The 19,945-nt window shown below is 42.0% G+C and overlaps 1 protein-coding gene across 1 annotated transcript in view; it reads right to left on the bottom strand.

The window, feature by feature from the left end:
- Positions 1 to 19,945, bottom strand: part of itgb5 (integrin, beta 5) — a 73,547-nt gene that overhangs the window by 47,757 nt on the left and 5,845 nt on the right. The window contains exons 5-9 of the mRNA XM_049593500.1: positions 19,000 to 19,168; positions 13,557 to 13,718; positions 9,351 to 9,446; positions 9,173 to 9,262; positions 6,193 to 6,327 (exon numbers count right to left, since the gene is read on the bottom strand). Coding sequence (XP_049449457.1) covers positions 6,193 to 6,327; positions 9,173 to 9,262; positions 9,351 to 9,446; positions 13,557 to 13,718; positions 19,000 to 19,168 — 652 coding nt within the window. The remainder of the gene's footprint in view (positions 1 to 6,192; positions 6,328 to 9,172; positions 9,263 to 9,350; positions 9,447 to 13,556; positions 13,719 to 18,999; positions 19,169 to 19,945) is intronic.

Genomic DNA, 19,945 nt, shown 5'->3' with positions numbered 1-19,945 from the left:
TGGCAGGATGTGACATGCAGCTAGAAGTAGTTAGCAGCTAACTCAAGGACAAAAACAGTAAGTAAAAATGTCTCTAAACTGGGGAGACAATAAGGTGAGGGAGCTCCTTGACCTTCAAGCAGAGGAGGAGATCAGCGGCCATATAACAGGGATGGTAAATGATTGTATTGTTTGTTCATTGTTTTCAGTATAGATGCACAGCAGGCGCTCAAACAGCAGAGTGATGCCAGAGCGATTTGAGGGTGCAAAAAACACAGCATGTGCACAGCCCCCCGTGTCTGCTGTTGTTTGGTACTCAGTAAAACATCAAAGCCGCCGTAATGAAGAGTCTTTGCTGGCGCCCTATCATGTGATCTCTGTAACAAGGGCAGTAAAAATTATATTTTACAAAGACTCATCCTCACAAAGATTTTCCACATGGTGGAAAAACTTTTGGATGATGGAATTCTTATGACCGCCTGAAATTTAATTGAACTATGACAAAATATATTAAGATAAAGACCAAACACAACGTCACATAATTTAATTAATCTGTTGGGACAAAAATAAAGTTCAACAGGACCTGTGGTGTGTTCGGGTGTGTGTTCAAGCAGACATAGCTCCATTCATAAAGATGAGTCCTTTTCAGTGTTCATACATTTCTGTGTTGTTACAGTGAAAAGGATCCCGGCCTAACGACATACACTCCAGCTCACATGTCTGCTCCTGCCAGTTCACTTCTTTCACAGCCTGCAGTTTCACAGGCCTCCTCCTGCCTACTTTTGTGTGAGGTCATTGAGATGCAGCACCGGGCTCGATGGCAGCTCACACAGCCGCAGTGACTGACACCGGGGACGTGGACGGGGCCGTATCCTCAGTAAGGACTGAGGGAAGCTTGGCACCCGGCGGGCTGAGCCGCTACCCTCCATCTCCTTTCACTGCTGAGGATAAAAGACATGAGCGAGGCTCATCACCCCCGAGCCCCCTTCTATTCACTGCTGTTATTCTGCCTCAGTCGCCCTCAGCTCCTCCACCACCCGTTCCCATCCCCGAACTGTTCCAGGGGAAGAAAGCAGCTGAGAGAAGAGCATGGGGGGCTTTGGGGGAAGAATTCCACCACGCTGAAGCTCTCTGTGTGACAGCATGTATGAAGCTGCCCCTGGTGAACATTTCTCAATGGATCCTGGACTCAATACAAATCTGAACTGAGGCCTGTGAAGAATACAAAGTGACCACCAGAGAAAGGTCCGTGCAAAACTCAAGGCAATTAAGATGTAGCATCATCCTGCATCACCTGACCTCTGCTTCTGTTCAGAGAGAGCTGAGAAAGCATCCTGGCTGTGGTGAACGCAGCTGGGGCTCACAGAAACATACAACATAATCCACATGTACAAGACGCACTCTTACTGCTCCTTTCCATCTCATCCATCTGTGCATCATCCAGAAATCCTGCCTGAAGATAACAACAGAGCTGATACTCAGGTCGGGAGCTCAGAAAAATCACAAAGTGAATTTAGTTTAGACTGGCTCTCTTGGCCTCACTAGCCCTAATATCAGTGAACCTAGCCCCCTTTACGCTGCCTGTTCAAGGCAGGAATATCACTCTGTTGCACCGCCTCGCCAAGCTGTAAATAAGGCACGATCATAGAACGGGGGGGGCAGAGTGGTCTTGCTTTTAATCCGCCACGGGAGGTAGTGACAGCGCCGAAATGGTGTCTGTATGAACAGTCTGAGGGACAGGATCATGTGATGTTTTGACAGCCTGTTATGTGTGCAACCCACCGCGACAGACTTAAAAAGTAACTGCTAGCAGTTAGTGGCTAACTCAAAGAAGAGGAGCAGCAGCAGTAAATGCAAATGGAATAACAACAAGGTCCAGGAGCTCCTTACCCTCCAAGCAGAGGACGAGATCGGCTGCCACTGAACAGGGACACTAAATGATTGTTATTGACATGTTAAAGCCGTTGTTGTTGTTTAGAAAGTGCTGCTGATGTATATGTTATATGTCACATTAGAGGGCGACACTGTCGTGTTACACGTCACCCCCGTCACGGCTCTTTGGCTTCCAGAACGCCGGCCTGCTGTCTAAAGGGTCGGACACATGCTGCGTCTTTTGCACCTTTAAATCTATTGTTTTCATTGTAGACGTGCAGCAGGTGCGCTCGAACAGCAGAGTAACACCAGAACATAGTGCATGCATTCCTGAGTGTCTATTTTTCAGGTTGATATCTGTGGAGACGTCAGGTTATTGTGGCGCTGCTTCCTGTTTCTGACTGTGCTGCTAAAAACCACAGGTCCCTTTGGAGAAAAGAACCAGCTGAGCAGAAGTAATGGTATCATTACTTTAGATTTTCACCACCTCTGGATATCACTACCTCCTCTGCCTTCATCTGAGCAGTGTTAATGTGGGCATGTTGCTGCAGGTAGCAGTTTGAGTAACACAAAAGCCTGAAGGCTCATCCGACACCAAAACATAGCACAGCTGTTTGTAATAATGAGTCAGTTTCCATGAGTCTGGGAAAATATCAGAGGAGAAATCGACTTCATCGCCGGCCCTGATGACTGTGAGGCAGAAAGTCAGCCAGGTTCAACACTGTTGCTGAACTGCTGATGGTGTGAACGCAGCCTGAGGACAGTGATGGGGAGACTGAAAGTGTTTCCCAGAGCTGAATCTGCTGCTGATCGAAGCCAGCTGAGATGCAAGAGAGCAAATATTCAACTGTCTCTGCCAACAGAGCTGTGTGATGATAATTGGGTCTTTCCTCCTCTCAGATCGAGATAAGAGTTATCAAGACAACTTACAGATCAGGGAAACTACACATGAAGGAAACAACACGCACACTGGTTCAGATTGGGAGAGAATATAAATGTAGTGTCCTGAAGTGAATCTCACACAGTCTCACTGTGACTTTCGCTACTGTGTCTTCACTTCCTCTCAAGTGCTAACACTTTCTCTGTGGTTACCATGAGGTGAAACATAACCTGCCCATCCCTTTAATATCACTTTGAGTTCATCAGACAGGAACTCCCTCTATAAGGATCCAAAGGTCACACGGTGTTTGTCCGAGCGGCCAAGTCACCCTGCGCTTTCTTTAGTCACTGACTGGGATTATTTTATCACTCTGAGCAGAGCAGGAGGATTAATGCTGGACGACACGACCTGAAATATATTTTAGAATGAATTTCAAATTTAACAAAAAATATAATATTACCTATTTCTAAATTCATTCATTCATTCATATAAAAATATTTAGAGAAAATCCCTAGAGCGGTGCGTCAGCCTCAATGTGTGCCCAGTGTGGCTGTATTCAGTTCAAGGTGCTGTGATGCCTTCATTTCTCTAAAGTGCAACTTTTCTAAAATGTTTCCAGATGTGAACAGAAACTTAAATGCAAAACACTTTTATTTGTTTTCCCCATTTTTCACAGGTTTCAGTTAAAGATCTGAGACTTTTTTATGCACTCAATATTTACATCTCTGTCAATTGTTGGTGAATTTGGCAGTAATAATAATTGAAATAATAAACTTTATACTTTAACTTTAACAATAATCCTGCACCTAAACTCAAAGGTACAAGACTGATCCTTGTGTCAGCTCTGATTGATTCCTCTCCACTGCAGGAGTTGGACTCAGTGGCTGAGGTGATGCAACATGTCAGACTTGAGAAATAAAGATTTACAAAACGTGACTCCTCTGATAACTTTGAGAGAATTTGGAGCCATTTATGTATTTCATAAGAGCTAAGCTTTAACTGTCCACCTTCCTAAATGGACTTATCTTGCAGGGTTTAACACACATTCATTTATTTGAAGCAGATCGCCACAATTTAAACGTCTGCCGCTACTTTTTGATTTGCTATTTTTGGAGCTGTATCATTAATGGGTGTGCTGTTGGATATATATGTACTGTTCGGTTATTAGTTGCTGCACAGATGGAGCAGCAGAGCAGCAGGTCTAAAGGTTTGCTTATACACACAAACAGCTGCTCCTGTCATCCATCAATCTGATCTGATCAGCTCTGATCTGATCGACTGATCAATTATCCACCCGGCAACTCAAAACTCCTCAAACTGCTGCTGAGGGGAAAAAGACAAGTTTTGCCTGTGCTGTGTTCACGGACATGCAAATACCTCTGAATTTAGAGAGGGGGCACAGACTGATACAAGGACACACAGGCAGACAAAAAAGTCGCTTTTTTATATTTCCATGTATTTAGTTATTTGAATTGTATTTATTTCTTACTTTTTTATTTATGTCATGTATTCCACTGACGGTCTGTAACGTCTGGCAACTATCTGCCTTTATGTTCCACGTGACTGAGCACTGCTGTGATCGTTAGAATGTAAAATCAATAAAGATATTTGAATGATAATTTAGGGTTTACAGGTATGAATGAGTTAATTGTGAGACTTTTACAACCTTTTAAAGACCACTGTAAATGAAAGTTAAAACCAAACTTGAGATGGAAACATACATCAAAAGTGAAAATATTCTCCTTACCGTTAAATGCGTGCTTAACACAAAAAGAAAATGAACTAACAGGCAGGCTGCTGAGGCCTTAGTTTAACACTGCATGATCAGCGTCAGGTGTTGTGTTTCCGTCCTGTTAAAATGAAGTTCCCGTCGCTCCAACACCCGAAATTCTTATAGTGACGTGACTAATAAACATTTAAGACCCATATTATCTTAATTCAAGACAATTAAATACATCTTAAGGACCTGTGGTCACCCTGAAGAAGAACTGCAGCTCTATAAAGCATAAATCTCTGTAAAGAAAAGGTCTGATCAATACAACAACCTTTGGCTGCGTCCTGACACCTGACTGACCCCTGACTGACCCCTGACTGACACCTGATTGACCCCTGACTGACACCTGCAGCCTTCACCTAGACAAAGAGATATCATTGAGTCTTGTGACAGACTCTCCAGCAGTGAGGATCAGATCATTCTGTGTCGTCTCATCTGTTCCGTACTGTCTTCACCTGCATGATGAAGATCTGTACTGACACATATGAAGACTTTTTTTTACCAAACCTCCTGAGCACAGCTGAAGTCGTTTCCATAGCAAAATATCTCTGCTGCATACAAAACACTAACATGAAACACAAAGTTTAAAGCTGCAGAAAAAAATAGTTTCCTCTCTAACAATTACAACTCAACACTTAAACTTCCCATAACCCATAGCTCAACCTCTCAGATCAACACCACATGCTGCAGGTCATGGAATTCACACAGAGACACCTTTTCTTTTACATCTGCACACATGAGGGGAATATGTGCGCCTGACAGTACCAACCTCAAAGATTTCTTACAGGAAATCACTACCTGCAACTGCTTGAATCAGCAACCTCTCAGATAGTAAAGTCTCAAACAAAGACTTCCACCTGCCCTCAGCTGTGCTACACACACTGCTCTGAATGTGTCATATAAAGGCGCCTGTTTTTGAATGTACTGATAATAATACAGGCAAAATTATTTACACAAAACAGCACCATTATTTACATTAAAAAGTCACATGAGTGTGTGATGGTTTTAAAGTAATCTGCTGTAGCTTAAACAGCTCGTGAGTCACAATCAAAAGCTGAATGTGTGTGACAGTTAACTTTCAGATGATCATCAACACAAGAAATCATCTCCTTAAAAAGGTAACGTCTGTATTTTTAAACCTGGACTCTATATTCTCATGTTTATGTGTCTAAGTGATTAATGGGAACAATTATTTTCATATTGGTCCACTACTGAGTGAGAGGGCTGCAGCAGGAGCAGCAAAACCAGCTGCGATGTCACCACTCAAGGTACGTTTGCACCATCAATTCAAGCTCTATCTCTGTAGGGATCCTCTCCATAATGTTGTCAGACACTTAGAATAACAATCTGAGCCTGTCAGTGACAAAACACTGGACATAAATTAATGGAGCGACTTTGCCCATTAATGCTGCGATGGCTGCAGCAGTTTCCCTCAATATTGGACCAATTCAAAAATGCTGTTCCCATGAGTCACTCAGACACAAAAACATAGAAAAATAGGCTCCAGAAATTACTGAGATGACCATTTAAGATTATAAAGCAGCTGATAAAGTTTGTAACGCCACAGTGTTATAAAATGGTGCAGGTAAAGACAACAAGGCTGCTCATGACTCCTCAGTGACACAGGATGCATGAAACATTAATAATGTGAGGTGAGGTGGAGAGGGGAGCGTGCACAGGGACTCACAGTGTCTCCTATCTTCAAGTCGGCACACTTCCTGAGGCCTGGCAGCGGCTGTCCATCCTGGCAGGTGGCGGTGAAGGAAAGGCTGATGTCCTCTGGGTGATCCCACACTGACAGCTCCACTTTAGAGCGGATGTTCTGAGGAGAACACACCCGGGAGGACACAGAGACTGTTGGTACATGTCAATGACTCAGGGGTTTAAAACTTTTGTTGCGTGGTAAAATAAATCCTCCGAGGCTTCTCTGCAGCAGCGAGCAGAGGATTTCGTGCACATGAACATTTTCCAGCGTCCTGAAATCAGAGCTGTGTTAATGCGATGCCTCCCACACACACATTTATATTAAAACCCACCTCAGTGTGTCCTCTCAGGCCTGTAACTCTGGTTGAGTAACAGTGTGGAAAAGAGTGAAACATGGGGAATGTGTTGCCTTGGTTAGGCACAGTTTTACAGTTAATCTCACCCATACTGCAGGCGCTGTGCACCGAGGCAGGTTGCATGTGTGTGGATGTGAAATACCGCAGCTGTTTGCAATGCCAGCTGCGTGTGGCTCTATGCAACATATGAAACCCGACCCCCAGTCAGTCATGCACATTTACTTGGATGTAACCGTGCCAAGGATAAATCAGGATTGGGTGCCCTCATTCACTCTCTCTCACACACACTTACACTTTTCTGACCCTTCTCACCATCACAGCGAGGAGCGGCTTCGTGTCACCATCAGGCTCAAGCAAAAAGGAGCTGGTGACACAATGTGACCTCACAGTGTTTGACAAAGCCTGTCCTGCACACAGAGCGGTGGATATAATGTGGCAGCTGGAATGTTAATAAGGCTGTGAGTCAAAGCACTTCATTCAGGCCAACTCCCACACACTGAGCGTGTCAAGTTGGCGTTTGAGACGTGACTCTGTCGCACAGAATACCCTGCCACGGGCCAAAACAAGATGCAGTTCCTCCTGACTGAGGCGAGGAAAAAATTTGTACACCCACACAGGAAAACATTTAGGGAAAGGTTGACGACACGTAGTGCACTTCTTTGGTTTCAGAAAACACATGAAAATAAATCTTATGAGATGGACAGTCAGAGGAGGCTTCAGACGGAGAGAGGAGGGACAGCCTAGAGAATAACACAACACATTAATATTTTTGAAACTGTCTGCTTTAAGTCACAACTTATTAGTCCAAACTGCTGCAGTAACATCTGCTGAGACTCAACACACCCTCATATAAAAACCTTTAATAAAGTGATATACCAGTCGTGACACGACCACAGACATGAGTGTACCACTGATCTCTGCATCTTCATTCCTTTGCTTTGGAGTCCATAACGTCTTTAAAGCAGAGACTAGTCGCTGGTTTTCACTGTTCAGGTTACAACAGATTACTTTGCCAATTCTCTGCGTCTTTCTTCTGTTCAGAAAAAATGTTTCAAAGAACAGTTGATCATAAATTGTATTGACACTACTTTGCATGAATTTATTTCTTTGGTTCCACTCATCAAGATTTGATTTTGAACTTTGAACTTATAATATTATTTTTACTAATTAAAGCTAGGGTAGGCAATTTGATTTTGGTGTCAAAAATTCCATCATAAACTTGAGCATAATAATTCAAGTGGACTGAGAGACAACTAGACCTCTGCACCGCCTCTTGGCTCTGTTTTTAGGCGTTGGACAATCTAGCCGGTGACAGGAGACTTTGGCCAATCACACGTCATTTCATAGAGTAGGGGTTCCTATTGGCTGTTCTACAAATGCTGATGAGTGTCCTGTGTATGAAAGCCTGATTCAATGGTGGAGAATCCTGCAGAGAAAGTTGCTATTCCATCATTGGTAACAACTGTCTACACTACAGAGCAACAATCCGAAAAAAGAAAGACGGACTGATCAAACAGAGAGCCTGACAATAAATGAACAGTTTACGTAGCTAACGTTAGCTAGAGCCTCAAATCACTATAAGTAAGTTTCCAGTCACAGTGAAGTGAAGCTCCCCATGGCTTAAGACCACCTCGTCATGAGGAGAGCGGGCAACAACTCTTGGGACTGACCCCCAGTCAGCAGCCCCAGCAACCCGAATCCAGTAAGCCCCAGACTGAGCAGCCTCAACTCCTCGCCGGATCAGCAAACTTTCTGTTGCTGCCGTTACGCAGGTTAGACCTGGCACTGCTGCTATCCAATAGCCTACTGTGACACCCGGCACTTGGGGGTTTGTTGGCAGGTTCTCAAGCTGCTTCCTGCTCTCCTCCCGGGGAATCACTCCACAGTGGCGGGGAGCGAGGTGGAGGGACCGTAAGGCGGCTAGCAGCTAATTCTCGTCTCATTTGTGGTCTGATAAACTGTGAGAGAGTGGCGAGGAGGGGCTGAATGAGCTGCACACAACTCTGCAATAAAATGTGATTAAATAAATCACTGCATGTGAAACACTGGGTTACTGTATGAAGCCTGTGCATACACCTGTGGGTCTGGTGGGAGGGGCTTAGGACAAAGAGGTGGGAGTTGCAGGAGGAGGCTGAAGAAGATTTTTGCTGATCCCAGCTTCAACGAAACGTCCCAAAGCAGGGCAGCATTTAATAATTTCAATCATCCTAGAAACTGTTAGAAAACATTGAAAAATGTCCGCCACAGTTTCTTAGCTATACTGTGGCATCTTCTTTGTTTTGTCTGACCAACAGTCCAAAACTTAAAAATGTTTTCCAAGAAATCCTCACATTTGAGAGGCTGAACAAACATGCACAGCATTTTTAAATAATCTAATTAGCTCTCTCCTCTCCACCGAGATGAGAAATCCTGCTTGCGTGCAGCCACCCATGTCAGCTGGAGGCTCATTAAGAGTGTCACAGTAGTGGGAAGACTTTAAAGAATTTCCCTCCCGTTTCCTCCCCCTCATCTTATCTTTCTTCTCAAACCCCTCTGTGTCGTTACTCCACTCTCACACACACGTACATAAACAGAAAACATCACACACAGACACTTTTCTTTACTCACATTATAAGCTGCCACGATGAGCTGAATTACATTCTTAGAGTCCTGGTCCAGGATTTCCACGGTGGTTCCAGGTATGAGTGCAGTAAAGTTCTTTGAAGGAAATAAGATACAGCATTAATTACATAAATATTTCATTAATAGGAAAAGTATGTGTCCTTTAAGATAAAAATCTACATACCTTATAAATAACGTAGAGCCGTTTTGTCACAGCGAAGATGAGGAAGATGTTATTTTCTGCCAGTTTCTCCCCCAGAAGAGCCAGAGAGGGATAATCCTGTACAGAGAGGTGGCAAAGGGCATTATGGGTATTTTCCTCCACACATACTGTCTGTAGATAAAGTAGAGTTCAGTCAGGGAGCTCGCCAACGGATGTCGAAGTTCTTGTGTTTACATCGCACTGCTGGCCCTCTGACACCAGACTAAAGGTTGATGTCCTTTAAGACGAGAGCTCATCTTCATCTTCTTTGGCATCAAGACAACGTTCCAGATCAAACTGTGAGATGTGGATATTTTCACTGGATGCAGCTCCGTTCCTACTGAGATTCTTATTGCAGATGGACAATGGAAAAGAAACAAACTCTGACATCCAGTGTTCTTACTCAGAAACAGAAATATGGAACAGTGTGTCCCTTGAATGATCTGTATCAGGCATAATAAGACTGAGGTCAAAAATAAATCCTCTCCTTTCACAACAGAGTTTCGACACAGGATTTTTTAAATTCTGCTTTTAGTGGAAAATAGACCAGAAAAACAAACGGAAAAGTCAACCCAATCGCCTGAATAAATGCTGGCATTGTACTTTTCTGCAGACCCTGGATACATTATGGTTACAGGTTATTATGTGGTGGATACATTGAAACTGAACACTTTAACAATGCTGCGGTTAATGTGTGGTTAGGTTTAGGCACAAACCACTTAGTTATGGTTTAGGAAAGATCATGTTTTGGCATAAAAAAAACTGCTTTCGGGGGACAATCCCCAGTGAAAAAGCAAGAAGGTCTTTTCACGGCACTATCCTCGTTGGAAAAACACAGACAAGCCACTAAAAAAGAAAAGCCAAAGGAAACATAGTGAGAGCTTAACTTTAACTTTAAAAAGCCGCTGGAAACACAGTGAGGGATTCCTAAAAAAAAAAAAAACATCCATGCTTGGGGGCAGAAAAACCACTGGAAACACAGTCACGGGTCCCTAAAAATACCCTTGCTTGAGGATGAAAAAGCCACTTGAAAAAAACATTTTTATGACTGTAAAGCTGCAGGAAACACAGCTAGGGATTCCTAAAAAAACACCCATGTTAGGAGGCTAAAAAGCTGCTGGAAACACAGTGATGAGTCCCTAAGAAACACCCACATTTGGTGACTGTAAATCTGGTGGAGACACAGTGATGAGTTCCTAAACAACACTCTAATTTGGTGGAGAAAAAAAACACTTGAAAAAAAAAGACCATGACTCACTAAAAAACCCATCATTAAGGGCAGAAAACCTGCTGGAAACACAGTGACACGTCCCTAACAAATACTCTTGTCTGACAGAGAAAAAGCCACTTAAAAGAGCCATGGGTCCCTAAAAAAACCCATGATTGGGGGCAGAAAAACCACTGGAAAAACAGTCTTGGGTCCCTAAAAATACCCTTGCTTGAGGATGAAAAAGCCACTTGGAAAAAAAAAAAAAAAAAAAAACATGTTTAGGGCTGTAAAGCTGCAGGAAACACAGTGACAGGTTCCCAAAAAACACTCTCTATTAAGGGCAGAAAAGCAGTTTAAAACACAGCTCAGGATTCATAAAACACACTTTAAAGAAAAACCATGACTCACTAAAAAACCCATGTTTAAGGGCTGAAAACCTGCTGGAAACACAGTGACACGTCCCTAACAAACACTCTTGTCTGACAGAGAAAAAGCCACTTGAAAGAGCCACAGGTCCCTAAAAAAAAAACCATGATAAGGGGCTGAAAAGCTGCCGTAAACACAGTGACAGGTCACTCACAAACACCCATGTTTGAGGGCTGAAAAGCCGCTGCAAAAGCACATGGGTCACTACACAACAACCAGTTTTGTTGTTTGTCGGACTTGAACAGTGGTCTGCAGCTTGGCAGGCGTCTCGTCTAGATGTCCTGATGACAAAGTCAGCTCATACACTGCTGATGCTGATATGATCCGTATGAAACACACAAATGTTAAATATTTGTGGTTTGCAGAAATGGTCAATGCCACAGTTTCTCCTGGTGACTCTGCTGTGGGAGCTCAGTGCTGTCCACATGATATTGATCCATGTTTATAGCATCAGCGCTCCGACATCTTCAGACACTGTGTAACTGCATCATGTGAGTAAAACTTTCTTTGTGAGCTTTTGCTGCATCCAACAAAAAAATCCACTGGCTCCTGATTGACAATGACACTCAGATCAGATCATATGGTACCAGCTGGAAGAGTCTGGTGGAAAATGTGGGCCAAAGTTCTCAAAGAGGAATCTTTGTACCTTTCTGCCGTGTGTTGACAGGTCAGCAGTGCATTGTGTGGTTTTACTGGCAGCCTCCAGGTGTGGCCGTTTGCACTGGCCCTTCCCTCGGCAGCAACCACCGCAGACTGCTGCTATTAATAAGCATGTGTTCCTTTTCAAGTTGTCGGGTTAAATAACTATTTTACTTCAGCTGAACTCACTCGAGTCTTTCTTTGACATAAAGACGGATTATCAAACACATCAGACACTGAATGCACTCAGATCCAGTAATCTGTGGTTGGACAGGAGCCAAGTAGAGCCAGAAATCCATAAAAGGTGAACAAGCAATCATACAAAGCTTTGTCATCAGAGAAGGAAGCAGGTTCAACGAATAACACAGACCTCTTAGTCATTCTTTGGGTAAACACTGAAAATTCCAGTGTCCATTCACAGCTGGGTTTTGTACGGAAAAGTACCTGAGCTTTATTCAGCTATGGGAACGTGTGTTACAGTGTGTGTGTGTGTGTGTGTGTGTGTGTGTGTGTGTGTGTGTGTTACAGTAAAGTCCAGATTTGAACTCAGAGGATTCAAAGCTGCTGTAAGATCTACATAATTCCAGCTCATTCAAATGTTACACTGGTTAATGGATCATGTTGCTTAAATAACACTGCTCGTATTTCTCTCTTAAAGGGACAGTTCACCCCATAATCAAAAATACATAGTTTTCGTTTGACCTGTGGAGCTGTTTATCAGTCTAGATCAGGGGTGTCAAACTAATTTTAGTTCACAGGCCACATACAGTGTGATTGATCGCAGGTGGGCCTGACCAGTGAAACCATTGCATAATATCCTAAAAATAACAAACACCTCCAATTTTCTCCTTTTTTTTTGGTTTAATTAAGTTAATTTAAAAAAATGCTAAACGCTGTAAACACACGCTGTGATGTTTTCAGAAGCATAAATGCAATTTCAACAGTTTTTCCACAGTCTACTACTCGCTGCATTTTTCCATACATTTCCCCTTCTGTGTCGTGATCACCAAACTGAAGTGACAGAAAAGAGCTGTATTCTGGTCAGTATGGAAAAGCCTATGAAGGAGAGGATGAATGAAGAAAGCTACTCAGTGTTTAACTTGCTCCTGAAACCTGGCACCTCTTCGTCGTCACAAGTGCATCACTATTAGGTGTGCAGAGTCATCCAGTGGGCCGGACTGGACCCTGGGCCGTATGTTTGACACCTCTGATCTAGACAGTTCTGGTGTGAGCTGCAGAGTGTTGGAGATATCGGCCGTATAGATGTCTGACTTCTCTCCAGTATAACAGAACTAAATGACTTCAGCTTGCGGAGCTCAAAGTGGCAAAAACACACACAGGCATTGACATAGAGAGTTTCATGCAGGAACTATTTTCTTTCTACTTTCTTGCACATGAGTACGAGCCTCTCACTCCTGAGTAGATGCACACTTCCTTCTCTGAAGTGCTTCGGTTGGCAGGTGTAGTTCAGTAGAAAGAAAATAGTTCCTACATGAAACTGCAGCAACAAGGTCTGTGGATTATCTTGAGTAACCAGGTCATGATTTCTGTAAAGAGCCACTGATGAGTGTCAACTAGTTCTGTTATACTGGAAAGAAATCAGACATCTCTACGGGCCATATCTGCAACACTCTGCAGCTCACACCTAAACTGTCTACACTGATAAACATTTTTTTAGCCTTTATTTGATAGGACAGACAAGCGTGAAAGGGGGAGAGAGAAAGGGAGTGACATGCAGCAAAGGGCCACAGGCTGGAGTCGAACCCAGGCCGCTGCGGCAACAGCCTTGTACATGGGGCGCCTGCTCTACCACTAAGCCACCTATGCCCCAGTGGAGGGGTCTTTAACCCACCTCTGATATTAAACATTGCTTTGTTTGAGAGTCAAATAACAGAGGGAGCAGCTCGTCTTACCATCTGTGTGGAGGCGCTGTACTCGTTCTTTTCATTGAGGTGACAGCGTCCATCGTGGGGCTGGACGAGGCCTCCCAGTCGGCCGTCCAGGGCGAGGTGAGGCACGTCGTCTGTGGCGAACACCAGCAGGTGGTAGGCCTCCTTTCTCCAACCAATCTCCTCCTGTTTACAGCAGAGCAGATGTTTTATGTACCCTTCTTGTCTGTGCAGAGAATTTAATATAACCTTGGTACTATTATTAGGTTTGATTATTAGCAGTAGCAGCATTGCTAGAGTCAGCATGTGAGGAGAGCATTCCAACTACAGACGACAGAAACAACTGTTACATCCTCGATTCATCGTTTGGTCATTAAATGTCAGAAGAATAGTGGAACATGTCCTGTGTCTTTCTTATAGCTCAAGGTGACATCTTACAGTGGTGTTTTATCCAGCCACAGACCACAAATACAAAGCTATTCAGTTTATTATCATGCGTGATGAACAAAAGCATCAAATTCACACGCTGAAGAAGCAAATGTTTGACTTATTTGCCTACAGAATGACTGAAACAATTATTCACCTCATCAACTGTCTCTCAATCAACTCTTTCCAGCTCTCAACAACATAAACACATCAGTAAACGGCTTCATATTCTGGCTTCTACCGGCATTTAACTAAAACTCATCAATATTTTCCACAAGCTTGAAAACCACTGATGCAAACACACTCACACACACACAGTGAGAGTGTATCAGCAGCCAGAGTTTTCTACTGCAGGCTGGTTATCAATAGGAAACAACAGCCTACAGCAGAGTGAGCGTTTGACAGAGTGCTGACTAACGCACGCCGCTTCAGAAACATGACGTTACAGCCACTGATGAGAGGGACTCTGTCATTCTTTTGTTCAATACGTCCCCTGAACCTTCTGTACAAAGGAGCCATGAATCATGCCCCCATCATAGGCCTCACTCAGCACCACAAATTTAAGTTGTGTGTGAGAAGGTTAAGCTTTAAACACACCAGTGACTACTTCCTGTTATTGAGGGAAGCAATTATGTTGCAAGGAGATAAAGTGGGTTCAACTCATGGACAAAGCATGTGCATTAAACATGTTTACTGGAAAGTTTTAAGCTCCAGTTAGAATGCTGACTTTCAAATACAGTGCAGTTTTGTTTTTTCATGTCTATTCATTCTGTTGAAACCCTGTTTTTATCGGCACAGCTGCAGATAAAGATTACGCCACATTAATATTATCAGTACTATTCTGTTTGTAGAGTTAGATTCCAAACATTTCCAGTAACTCCAGAGTGTTGTCAAGTCCAAAAGTCAAAGTTAATTGAAAAAAGATCGATGTTATCATTCCCAAAATTCACTAACTTTTTTAACTATCAAAATATTCTGCTGTTGTCCATATCTGTTAAGCCTTTTGTAACAACATTTTCACTGCAGTAAAAACAAAACAAACTTTGCTCTCCAGCTTGTTCTACACAAAGGGAAACATGCACCTGTGTTAATGAGCCGGTCTAACAGCACCATTAATTACCAAAGAACATCGATTTAATGACAAAAAAAGACTAGCTCACTTTAACTAATGATTTTGTTCAACTTTTTTTAGGATGACAGACAGAAACAACAAAAACCTCAACAGAGGCTTCAAATGTTAAACTAGAATTACAGCCTCGAGGCTATAACCCTCCTCGAAACCAGTCAAGTTGCAGTTACAGTTTACATCCATGTCTGTCCAGACTCATATGGAGCCATGACAGTAGATGATGCTTCAAATATGGACGCTGCTGCAAAGAAGCTACAAGTTCTAAAACATGGACGATTCACACACGTCTTCAACACGACATCACAGATGGTCTGTAAAATCAGCACAGCTTCAAGGTCAACACCCAAGATTAGTGGACCAAATGTCTGTTTTGTCATGAGGGCATATGAATTCTTGAGTTATGGCCAAAATCATTTTTTGTGAGGTCACAGTGACCTTTGACCACCAAATTCTAATCAGCTCATCCTTCAGTCTGGGTAGACGTTTGTGCCAAATTTGAGAAAATCCCTCAAGGGATGTGGCAGCCCTCACCTCACAGTTTCATCTCCCCATAGGAAATATTAAATATATCCCCCAAGCTGTCAGAGCTGTTCAATCTAAATTACACACCATTACTCAAATCAATACATACTCAAATCAATCAACCTCAATCATTGGACAAAACTTCCCATTTCACTTTTAGAAAGAATTTCAACCATAAAAATGTCAGTCCTTCCAAAAATTAATTATTTATTTGCTATGATCCCTACCCTTCCAAATCCACCCTGGCTCAATTCTCTCAATACAGCAATATCACAGTTTTACTGGAAAAATAAAACACCCCATATAAAGCTTAAAACATTACAGAAACCCAACACTCAGGGAGGATTAGAAGCACCAAACTTTGAACTTTATACTAAAATACTTAAAACAATGGCTCACCCTTCAGATTTTGATTCACACTGGTTAGAAACTGAGCAGGCACTATGCATCACTATAAATCTTTCAGATCTCCCATTCATCAGTCAAACAATTAAATATCACACCTGTTTTCAAAGTATTTCCATAGCCTCAGCTCTGACAGCTTGGTGGAAACTCTTTTGCATTAAAAGCTCCACAGTTGCACCATCCATTCATCCACCATTATGGGACAACCCAGATTTTACAATAAATAGGAAACCATTAAACTTCACATCATGGAAAGATAAAGGTATCACACATCTCCACCATATCATTCAGGAATCCAAAATTATCAGTTTTCAACAATTAATCCAGACATCCAGCATCAGTAATAGTCAATACCTCCAGTGTTTACAGCTTAAGTCGAACATTCTCCCAAAACTTAACAACACATTCAGTACTCAGGATCAAACCACTGTCATAGACGATTTTGTAAAGATTTCTGGCTCTAACAAATTACTCTCAAAGATATATAGATTTCTAATCAATACCGACACTTCTATTTCTCTCCCAGTTTCAAAGTGGGAACAGGATCTCTCCATCACTCCCAACTCAGACTTCTGGCACCAAATCTGCAAAAATAACTTCACTCATTGTAAAATCCCAAATCTACAGCTCATTCAATTCAAGGTTAACCACAGGACACATTATACAGGAGAAAGGTTACGTAAAATGGGATTCAGTACATCAGACCAATGCACTCATTGCACACAAAACACCACCGACAACTATATACACGCTTTCTGGTATTGCACATCAGTTAGGCAATTGTGGGTTCAAGTCACAGATCACTTATTACACACACTGGGCTGCCGCATCCTTCTATCCCCCCAACTTTGCATCTTAGGAGACATGCCAACTCCACAACTAAATAATCGTATCAAACTACACTGTTCACAGCCCTAGCTGTTGCCAAGAAAACAATCCTCCTAAACTGGAAAACAAGAAATCAACTGAACATAACCCACTGGAAGAACTTATTAATAGATAAAATTTCAATTGAAAAAATGTCTGCATCAGTTAATCACAACATACCCCGTTTCAACAAAATCTGGTCCTCATTTATCAACAAATTGATTTCTATAGATGCCTGACTCCCACACAATCAGCACCACACAATCCATAGCATCTTCAGTACATGAACCTACACTGATTCCATTATTTCTAACATAAACAGATAATACATTTGTAAGATTTTTTTTTTTTTTAATTTATTTATTTACTTATTTATTTATTTTTCTCCTTATTATTGTTGTTTAGATTTGTGATGATTTTAAACTTAACCCTTGTAGTCTAAGTTTTATTTGTACAGGATTATTTGTACAGGGTATTTTGTATATTGTATTGGTTTGTAAGTTTATTCTATTTTGTTTAGAGTTGCGATTATTTTGAACTTAATTCTATAGGATAGGTTGTACTTGTTTTTGTATAGGGTATTTGTATATTGTATTTTTAGAGGATTGTGATTTTGTATGTTGTATTTGTTTAAAAGCCCAACTAGGGACAGGAGTTGAAAATTAGCTGTAGCTATAACTCTATATGCAGCACATCAGATTCATGCTTTGTATTGAAACTATGTTAACTGCATTGTCCCTATAAAATAAAATAAAATAAAAATACAAAACATAACTATATATGATCACACACAAGTGCGCACACACACACAGACACACACATCTCCTCACATGCATACAGCCTAACACGTCACTAATAAGTTTTTCTTTTTTCTTTCTCTCTTATTCTGCCATGAATATAATTTTGTCCTATTCCCTTCCTCCCTCTTTTATATTCGATGTCTACTGTTGTTTTGTTTGCTTTGTGTTTGTTTTGTCTGTTTGTTTGTTTGCTTGCCTGTATATCTGATTGTCTGTTTGTTTGTTTATTAATAAATTAAAAAAAAATAAAAAGAAAATCCCTCAAGAGGCTTCGGAGGTATTGGGCTCATGAGAATGAGACAGCCACAAGATCACAGTGACCTTTGACCACCAAAATCTAATCACTTCATCCTTCAGTCCAAGTGGATGTTTGTGCCAAATTAGGGTTGCAACAGTATGGGATTTTCATGGTTTGATAATCATCTCAGAAAATATCACGGTTTCACGGTATTGCATATTTTACATTAACATCAGTCAGAATGACCCTTAAAGGAGTGAAAACAGAAGGGTTATTGTTGGTTGAACAAGCCTTCGACTGCCTTAATCTAATCAGTTCATCCTGACATCCAGGTAGACATTTGTGCCACATTACAGGAAAATTCCCTAAAGGTGTTCTTGAGAGATACTGTTCACAGGAGTTAGACGGATGGACAGAAAACCCAAAAAACATAATGCATCCAGCTATAGCTGTTGCCAGCACGCACACATAAAAATGAACATTTGTGTGACAGTGAGTCAGCTTGTCTTTTTCTCAAATTAAGTAAGTACTTTTCTTTTTTTACACACAATAAATTAGTTTATTTTAAGTCATATTCACATGATAACCTGCACATTAAACTCCTAAATGGACTTAGATTTAAAAATAAGACCAGGACCAGCCAGGATCAATGGGGCCTGTGGATGGACCCGGCCCTCCCTCCTGACCAGTGAGCGTTTGAAATAGTGCAGCACGAGTAAATTACAAGGCAGGAGCTGCTCGCAGGGAGTCATTCTCTTCCTGTAGAAAACAATTACATTGGGAGAGGAAAACAGGGATATGACTGGGCCTGCGAGTGACTCGTCCTCATGTTTAACCAGCTGCACCAGACTGCACTTCCTGTCCATCCCCCCGGTGCTTTTAATTAACAGGCAAATAGGCCAGACGCTTGTCACGGGGGCATCTCAGTAGTTCCACAGCGGCTTCCCCCTCCATCTGAACCAAACGTGTGCTGTCACTCAGCAGTCGGGGGCAGTCAAGGAATCTCAAAATAAAGACCCCTCAGTAGCTGCTGGATGTCAGCGTCTATAAGAACACAGATTAAGAAATGAGACACGTCACCTTACAAACAGCAGCCTGCAGGATGGCGTCAAATCCGCCCTCTGGTGCGTCCCGGTTGCGAGACACCATCTGCTTCTGCACCTCCTCGTTAAAGCGGTCCACTTTGTCCGTCAGTGAGAGGATGTGGCGGAAACCGAAAGTGGGGACGCAGTTGGGGAACAGTTTGTATCTGTGCAGGATGACACAGAGGTAGAGATCAGGATGTTTGGATCAGGACAATAGGCAAAGCAGCACAAAGGTTCAGCCTCCATCTACAGAAGTTTTTTAAACTGTATGCACTGTTTTCTTTTTTGTGTCATTTTGGGGGGTTTTTTTGTTCTTTGTTGGATTTTAGGCAGCCTTGTGTTACATCTTAGCTGAGGGAGTACGGATGAAAAATAGCCTCTTGGCTGATTCTTGCATTTTTATACCATGTGTATTTATTAATTTACACTGACCTTTCTTAAATAAACTAAATTAAATCTGTCTCTATTTATCTTTGCTATTTATTTACACCACCGTGATGAAGCTGACTTGATCTGTATAACATTCATTATAACGTTGCATCAGTCCTCGCAGCGTTATTTTAAAGTATCACCAACAGCTAATATTTCTTTGATAGCGACGTAAAATGTAACACTGGGTATTCTTAAAGGAATACTTCACCTCTAAAGTAAACATTTGTTTATCAATTACTCACCCTGCGTTGAATTTGTGTACAAAACTTTTTCGCATGCCTCCACGTAGCACGTAGAATCCACAAACAAAGAAAGCTCTTGATAATTATCAATTATCAATCAAAACATCCATTTACAAACTCTCACACAGCTCGTGCAGTATAATCCAAGTCTCATTTATCCAGTCGTATCCTCAGTTTCTTCTCAAACACATGCATTTTATTGCAAACGTTACTATTTAAAACTGAACTCAAAGTGTGTTGAGTTCAGTTGTGAGTTAAAACTACTGT

This window comes from Epinephelus fuscoguttatus, linkage group LG13 (assembly GCF_011397635.1).
Source record: "Epinephelus fuscoguttatus linkage group LG13, E.fuscoguttatus.final_Chr_v1".
NCBI classification, from domain to species: Eukaryota; Metazoa; Chordata; class Actinopteri; order Perciformes; family Serranidae; genus Epinephelus; species Epinephelus fuscoguttatus.
This window is presented reverse-complemented; position numbering and strand designations above follow the sequence as displayed.